This window comes from Salvelinus sp. IW2-2015, linkage group LG30 (assembly GCF_002910315.2).
Source record: "Salvelinus sp. IW2-2015 linkage group LG30, ASM291031v2, whole genome shotgun sequence".
NCBI classification, from domain to species: domain Eukaryota; kingdom Metazoa; phylum Chordata; class Actinopteri; order Salmoniformes; family Salmonidae; genus Salvelinus; species Salvelinus sp. IW2-2015.
In genome coordinates, this window is record NC_036869.1 from 22337109 (window position 1) to 22346217 (window position 9109).

General features: G+C 42.7%; 2 protein-coding genes across 2 annotated transcripts in view; one reads left to right on the plus strand and one right to left on the minus strand.

The window, feature by feature from the left end:
• The window catches only part of aard (alanine and arginine rich domain containing protein), a 348357-nt gene that overhangs the window by 198816 nt on the left and 140432 nt on the right, over positions 1-9109 (minus strand). The window lies entirely within an intron of this gene.
• The window catches only part of LOC111955132 (exostosin-1b), a 98165-nt gene that overhangs the window by 58151 nt on the left and 30905 nt on the right, over positions 1-9109 (plus strand). The window contains exons 2-4 of the mRNA XM_023975230.2: positions 3609-3702; positions 5332-5439; positions 5809-5928. Coding sequence (XP_023830998.1) covers positions 3609-3702; positions 5332-5439; positions 5809-5928 — 322 coding nt within the window. The remainder of the gene's footprint in view (positions 1-3608; positions 3703-5331; positions 5440-5808; positions 5929-9109) is intronic.

Consider the following 9109-nt stretch of genomic DNA (forward strand, 5'->3'; position numbering starts at 1 on the left):
GAGTATATTCTTTTCATATGACAACACTGAAGAAATGACACTTTGCTACAATGTAAAGTAGTGAGTGACAGCTTGTATAACAGTGTAAATTTGCTGTCCCCTCCAAAATAACTCACACAGCCATTAATGTCTAAACCGCTGGCAACAAAAGTGAGTAACCCCTAAGTGAAAATGTCACTTTTGTTGCCAGCGGTTTAGACATTAATGGCTGTGTGTTGAGTTATTTTGAGGGGACAGCAAAAAACTCAGTGTTGTCACATGAAAAGATATACTCGAATATTTACAAAAATGTGAGGGGTGTACTCACTTTTGTGATATACTGTATTATATGGTGCAGTAATCATCTTTATTCTGAGGCTTTGCTTACAAATTCTTTCTCTGAGCAGCCTCTGATATCCCGATGCAAGGACATCTTATCTTTAACCCAAAAACCAGATGTGCTCGGGAGGGAGGGAGGGAGGGAGACGCTACAGCTATTTAGGTCAGAGTTTGTCTCATTGATATTTTATGGCATTAGGCATGGAGGCGGGAGGGGAGGGGAGCACTGTACAGGGAGACAGCTGGTGCAGAAATATGCGTGCGCCCCGTCTGTCTCCATCGGCAGGTGATGGAATGCCAATGCTTGGGGGTTCAGCTGTCGCCGCTACTCCGCTCCTGGCCACCGGGGGGGGGGGGGGGGGGTGATGCATTGTTAGTGTGTGCTGAAGATACTATGTTTATTTATATGGGAGTTTTCAGCATCTGACTTAGTGCGGGGCCGCTGGCTTAATTGACGTGTTGTATGGCTTGTGTGTGTGTGTTGGGGAGAGTGAACGAGTGTTTGTGTGTGTGCTTTGAATCCTAGCAGTAGACGTGCCCTGGCTGTTGCCCTCTGCATCTTTAGGTGAGCCTATATGTGATGTGAGCACACACACGCACACACACGCACACACACACACTTCTGGTAGTGTCAGTAAATGGCCATCATCCCACTGCATACTGGGTGTTTCCGCTCTCATGGCATTATGAATGGGGTGAGGGATAGAGAGAATGACTGGGTCCCTTCACCCCGTCTGGACCGTGCTAAATGAGAAATGATTTTCTGCCTCTCCACTCTTTTAACCTCCTAACCCGAAGGACTTGCCTTTTAGACCACTCACACTCCCTCGCAAGTTCTGCAGTAGCGGCAGGTGGCCTAGTGGTTAGAGCGTTGGGCCGGTGAACGAAAGGTTGCTGGATCGAATCCCCGAGCTGACAAGGTAAAAATCTGTCGTTCTGCCCTTGAACAAGGCAGTTAACCCACTAGGCCGTTTTGTTCTTAAATGACTTRCCTGGTTAAATAAATATAATGGGAAGGAGAAAGGGAATAGAGGAGAGTTGAAAAGCACTTTGTGACAACCGATGACGAGAAAAGGGCTTCRTAAATGTGATTAGGAGAAAATTGGACAAAGGCAATGGGAGGATCTCGACTGCATTTCCTTGATCCCACACATCCTCTTCTCTCCCCACCTCTTTCTCAAAACCAATTGGATGAGAAGGCCAGAGTGGAGGGACCTCTGACCTTCTCATCCAATGGGTTTCGGGAAAGAGGCGAGGAGAGAAGGGGAATCAAGGAAATGCAGTTGAGATCCTCCCGATGACAGGAGAGAGAGAGAAAGTCTTTCTCCTGGGCCTAGTAGAGGTTAAACTGCTGTCTGTGTGAAATGGAACAACATCTTCATATTATCCTCCCATCTGTGTACCTACTCTCTCTGCCACCCTGAGTGTGTGAATTCACTCGGGTGTGTACACACCGCTCCTGCACTCTGGAGCACACACACACACACATTAAGCAGACACCGCAGCAGAAGCTTGCCTCTTGGTAGCAGGTGTCAGTCAGCTCATTACCTCTGGCAGGGTTGATCATTCTGTTTGAATAGCAATAAGGCACACTTCACTGGAGATTTAGAGGAGAGGAGGTAGAGGAGTGGGATGGGAGGGAGCAAGCGGGAGATGAGGAATGGCACTGCGGTGAGAAACCCTCGGAAAATGTGTGTCGGTAATGGAGAGATGTCTGTCCTCTGTCCGTACCTGTATATGATTGATGGAGCTGAGGGACTTGCTGTATACTGGGGTGTGTGATCTTTTCTGCCAGTGTATTCAGTTCAGTACGGTGACCTTAGCTAGTCCTGTGTATACAAAGTATTCACATCCCACAACATTTTGTTGTTAAAGCCTGGATTTAAAATCTATTAAATTGAGCTTTTTTTGTTGTTGTCACTGGCCTGAACACTACACCCCATGTCAAAGTGGAAMGTTTTTTTTGTGATAAAAAAGAAAAGAAAATATTTTTATAAAAAATGCAAAACTGATGTCTTCAGTCAATAAGTATTCAACCCCTTTTTAAGGCGAGCCTAAATAAGTTCAGGAGTAAACATTTGCTTAGCAAGTCACAAGTTGCATGGACTYACTCTGTGTGCGATAAGTGTTTAACATGGTTGTTGAATGTCTACCTCATCTCCTGTGTCACACACACTTATCTGTGAGGTCCCTCAGTCGAGCAGATCATTTCAAACACGGATTCAACCACAGACCAGGGAGGTTTTCCAATGCCTCACAAAGAAGGGCACCTATTGGTAGCTATGTAAAAAATTGACATTGAATATCCCTTTTGAGCATGCTGAAGTTATTAAATTACACGTTGGAGGGTGTATCAATACAGCCAGTCACTACAAAGATACAGGCGTCCTTCCTAACCGGAGTTAGGAAGGAAACCGCTCAGAGATTTCATCATGAGGCCAATGGTGGCTTTTAAAACACTTAGAGTTTAATGGCTGTGATAGGAGAAAACTAAGGATGACTGAACATTGTAGTTACCCCACAATACTAACCTAATTGACAGAGGGAAAGGAAGGAAGCCTGTACAGAATAAAAACATCCTGTTTGCAACAAGACACTAAAGTAATACTRCAAAAAATGTGGCAAAGGAATKAACTTTTTGTCCTGAATACAATGTGTTATGTTTGGGGCAAATCCAATACARCACATTACCGAGTACCACCATCCATATTTTCAAGCATAGTGGTGGCTGCATCATGTTATGGGTATACTTGTCATTAAGGACTAGAGAGTTGTTCATGATAAAAATGTAAAGGAATGGAGCTAAGTACAGGTAGAATCCTAGAGGAAAACTTGAATCAGTCTGATTTTCCACCAGACACTGGGAGACGAATGAACCTTTCAGCAGGACAATAACCTAAAACACAAGGCCAAATCTACACGGGAGTTGCTTACCAAGACAACAGTGAATGTTCCTGAGTGGCCGAGTTATAGTTTTGACTTAAATCTACTTCCAAGTCTATGGCAAGACCTGAAAAACGCTGTCTAGCAATGATCAACAACCAATTTGACAGGGCTTGAATCATTTTTTAAAGAATAATGGATGCCCAATCCATGTGTGGAAATCTCATATAGTCAAGGGGTATGAATACTTTCTGAAGGCACTGTATGTTTGGTCCTGAGGGTGTACGACTATAGGAGATAAACCTGACAGCCTCTACTTTGTGTGTGTGTTCGGTGTGTGTGTGTAACGTACAGTACTGACTGTGTGTGATGTGTACTGACCATGTATGTTTTGTGTTTCTGCACAGATATGACTACAGAGAGATGCTGCACAACTCCACTTTCTGCCTGGTGCCTCGGGGCAGGCGCCTGGGATCCTTTCGCTTCCTAGAGGCGCTGCAAGTGAGTGGGCCCGCACACACACACATACACACACACAAACACACACACAGATTGACTCTACGATACCTGGAGGCACTGCAGTTCAGTGGGCTTCGACCAACACACACCTTTTTATATCCCTGTGCTGTAGGGCTGGGAATTGCCAGGGACGATATATCATCATCACGATACATACATTACCGTTCAAAACGTTTGGGGTCACTTAGAAATCTCCTTGTTTTTGAAAGAAAAGCTAATTCTATGTCCATTTTAAAATAACATCAAATTGATCAGAAATACAGTGTATACATTGTAACTGACTATTGTAGCTGGAAACGGCTGATTTCGTTTTAAAAGGAATATGTAGGCGTACGGATCAGTAACCATCACTCTTGTGTTCCAATKGCACGTTGTGTTAGCTAATCCAAGTTGATCATTTTAAAAGGCTAATTGATCATTGCAAAAGGGTTTTCTAATGATGTTAGCACAGCTGAAAACTGTTGTGCTGATTTAAAGAAGTAATAAAACTGGCCTTCTTTAGACTAGTTGAGTATCTGGAGCATCAATATTTGTGGGTTTGATTACAGGCTCAAAATGGCCTGAAACARARAACTTTCWTCTGAAACTWGTCAGTCTATTCTTGTKCTGAGAAATTACGGTTATTCCATGTGAGAAATTGCCAAGAAACTGAAGACCTCGTACAACGCTGTGTACTACTCMATTCACAGAACAGCGCAAACTAGCTCTAACCAGAATAGAAAGAGTGRGAGGCCCCGGTCCACAACTGAGCAAGAGGACAAGTACATTAGAGTGTATAGTTTGAGAAACAGATGCCTCACAAGTCCTCAACTGGCAGCTTCATTAAATAGTACCTGCAAAACACCAGTCTCAAAGTCAACAGTGAAGAGGCGACTCCGGGATGCTGACCTTCTAGGCAGAGTTCCTCTGTCCAGTGAAGGCTAGCATCCCGGAATCGCCTCTTCACTGTTAAAGTTGAGACTGGCGTTTTGCCGATGCGCCACTCAGGAGACCAACTTTCTTATTTATTTATTTTACAATGCAAGTGCATTTTACTCCCACCCACCCACTCCATTTAATCTCCTCCCAGTATCACAGAACCCTTTTACACTCTCTTATATTCACACTTCATTACCACACTTGTAAGTGCACACGTACTCCCACTCCATACGTCTCCTCCAAGTATTGGCCAACCACAGAACACTCACACACTCATAACCTCTCCTATACCACACACTTTTAAGCACACTTCCTCCCGCTCCATATGCACTTTCCCTTCACCACTCAACTGCTGCACACGTTTGCCCTTCGCTCCCACCCTACAGCGTATCCACTTGTCAGATTCCATCCAACCGCTGCACGCTGCGTAACCGCTACCTCACACCTGTCGCACACTTCCTCACTGAGTGCACTTACTCCCACCTCTATCTACTATCACGCTCTGAAGTGCTCCGTCATCACCTCTAATATAAGTGCACACTTCTCCACAGAAAGTATACACTTGTCTCTCTCTCTCTCCTTCGCGTTCACTGACTCACGCCACTGAGGCTGGCTCTCCACTCTTCTAGAAAGGAGACGGTGTGTGAGAGAGAATACTTTTAAAAGCCCTGTCTTGTGTATATCTGTCTTTAGGCAGCCTGTGTGCCTGTGATGCTGAGTAACGGCTGGGAGCTGCCCTTCTCTGAGATCATCAACTGGAACACGGCGGCCGTCATCGGGGACGAGAGGCTCCTGCTGCAGGTACGACACACACACACTCGACACGTCAACCCCGTCCCATCCCTTTAATCCTACACCGCCTTCCTCCTGTACTGCTATTGGTTCTCCCTGATTGTTAACTGATTGACGACTGTCATTGAATGGTCAGAGAGTCCACTCACTGGGTCTCTCGGACCAGGGTCGGGTTCATTAAAGGCACACCGTAGCAAACATGAAACGGGCATTTTGTTATTGAACAAGTTCAGGTAGTCCCTCCCTGTTTCCTCCCTCGACCCCCCGCTGACTGATCACGGTGCGTTGTCTTACTTAATCGCTACACCCTCATCACTCCATCCTCTCCCTGCCGTCATCCCCTCTCTCTCTAACCGTGTCCCCCTTCCTCACGTCCAGATCCCGTCCACGGTGCGCTCCATCCATCAGGATAAGATCCTAGCTCTGAGGCAGCAGACCCAGTTCCTGTGGGAGGCCTACTTCTCCTCTGTGGAGAAGATTGTGCTGACCACTCTGGAGGTGAGAGACAGACACATGCACACACACACCACAAAACACTGAAAGACAGACACACAGAACGACACATGTATAACCACTGGCGATTCTAGCATGCAAATCTTGGTGGGGCAATCCCCAAAAAGTATTTTAGATGCATGGCAGCAMAGCCACTACACAACACAACACTAAACAAYACATKAATTGCACTATAACGGTGACAAAYGGTACCCACAAACTGTTAGGGCCTACATAAAGCTGTCCCGACAGCAGAGCTTTCTTTTCAGCACCATGGAGTGATTCCTTAACACCGCTACACCTGGYTATCAGCGGAGCCTTGTCTGGCAGCGAAACAGTTCATTCAGCCTCATTTACTGGCTTTTTAAAAAACATAGCTGATATGGCTGACTTGCTTAAACCAATGTGGTTTCAACTGATAATTGAGATGTGCAAACTGGCGTAAGGGAACAGCGAGCGTATAAGAGGCAATCCGTCATTTCGCTTAAGACATTAATGAGCGAGCTAGGACGGATGTAGTCCATATAACTACTTGTTCAGCACTTTTGAAATGTACAGCGACATAATTCACAACTTGGTCCGTTCTTACAGTATTCTTCCTGTACACTAAGTCAGAACTGTAGGATAAATGAAGGAAGCATATAAGCAGACAATGAAAGCTCTTATAATATTTGATGATTACATTTCTCTAAAACAGGCTACATGTCAGAACTGTAGGCTAAGTTATGGAGGGGAAAGGGTCCAAATTATTAGGGTGAGGCACATGCTACTATCAACTTACTACACAACATACACTTAGTATTACTTTCTTAGCTACAGTATACATATTTCCCTGGCATATTACATCATTTATGCAGCAGCATACAAGACATTTTTGGACTCCCCTTTTGGTGTGGCGGTCCTTCGGGGGGGACATATATATACATACACACATATATATATGTATGTGTATATCTATATATATATGTATATGTGTACATATGTAAATATATATGTATGTGTATATATATGTATATATATATATATATATGTATGTGTATATATATATATATATATATGTGTATATGTATATATATTGTGTATATGGATATATATATGTGTGTATATATATATATGTGTGTGTATATATATATGTGTGTATGTATATATATATATATATATATAATATAATACATATATATACATACACACATTATATATACATACACATAAATATATACATACACACATATATACACACATATATCCATATACACACATATATACACACATAATATATTACATATACACACATAATATATATATATAATATATATACATACATACACATATATACATACACACACATATATATATGTAAGTCTATATCTATATATGTGTATATCTATATATATATGTATATATATGTATATATGTCAATATACATATATATGTGTGTGTGTATGTATGTATATATGTGTATATGTATATATATACACATTACATAATACATACATACATATAAATATAGATATACATATACATACACATATATGTATATACATACACATACATATATATATACATACACACATATATATGTATATCTGTATATATATGTATGTATATCTGAATTATATATGTATGTATATCTGTATATATATGTATATATGTATTAATATATGTATATGTATATGTGTGTATGTATGTATATATATACATATATATGTGTATATGTATATATGTATATATATACACACATTACATATACAATACATACATACATATACACATACATACATATGTGTGTATAATATACACACATATATACACATATTATATGTATACATATATATATGTTATATGTGTATATGTATATATATGTATATATATATATATATATATACACACAACACATTACATATACATATAATACACATATAACATATATATATATATAATATACCACATACATCATACATATATATATACACACTGCTCAAAAAAATAAATGGAACACTTAAACACAACAATGTAACTCCAAGTCAATCACACTTCTGTGAAATCAAACTGTCCACTTAGGAAGCAACACTGATTGACAAATAAATTTCACATGCTGTTGTGCAATGGAATAGACAAAAGGTGGAAATTATAGGCAATTAGCAGACACCCCCAATAAAGGAGTGGTTCTGCAGGTGGTGACCACAGACCACTTCTCAGTTCCTATGCTTCCTGGCTGATGTTTTGGTCACTTTTGAATGCTGGCGGTGCTTTCACTCTAGTGGTAGCATGAGACGGAGTCTACAACCCACACAAGTGGCTCAGGTAGTGCAGCTCATCCAGGATGGCACATCAATGCGAGCTGTGGCAAGAAGGTTTGCTGTGTCTGTCAGCGTAGTGTCCAGAGCATGGAGGCGCTACCAGGAGACAGGCAGTACATCAGGAGACGTGGAGAGGCCGTAGGAAGGCAACAACCCAGCAGCAGGACCGCTACCGCCGCCTTGTGCAAGGAGGAGCACTGCCAGAGCCCTGCAAAATGACCTCCAGCAGGCACAAATGTGCATGTGTCAGCATATGGTCTCACAAGGGGTCTGAGGAGCTCATCTCGGTACCTAATGGCAGTCAGGCTACCTCTGGCGAGCACATGTAGGGCTGTGCGGCCCCACAAAGAAATGCCACCCACACATGACTGGACCCACCGCCAAACCGGTCATGCTGGAGGATGTTGCAGGCAGCAGAACGTTCTCCACGGCGTCTCCAGACTCTGTCACGTCTGTCACGTGCTCAGTGTGAACCTGCTTTCATCTGTGCAGAGCACAGGGCGCCAGTGGCGAATTTGCCAATCTTGGTGTTCTCTGGCAAATGCCAAACGTCCTGCAAGCACAACCCCCACCTGTGGACGTCGGGCCCTCATACCACCCTCATGGAGTCTGTTTCTGACCGTTTGAGCAGACACATGCACATTTGTGGCCTGCTGGAGGTCATTCTTATGCAACACTATGGGCCAGAAAAGGTTGAATACATTAGCTATGTTGTCAATCCAGCATGATTTCTGCCGCGTTCAAAACAACTGGAAAATCAGAACTGGGAAATCTCAGACTTCAGTGAGTTCAAGACAACTGGGAACTCAGGCAAAAAAAACAACAACACTCAGGCCTCTTTCTAGAGCTCCAACCTGAAGATCACTGAAGCATGATTCGACCCCCAA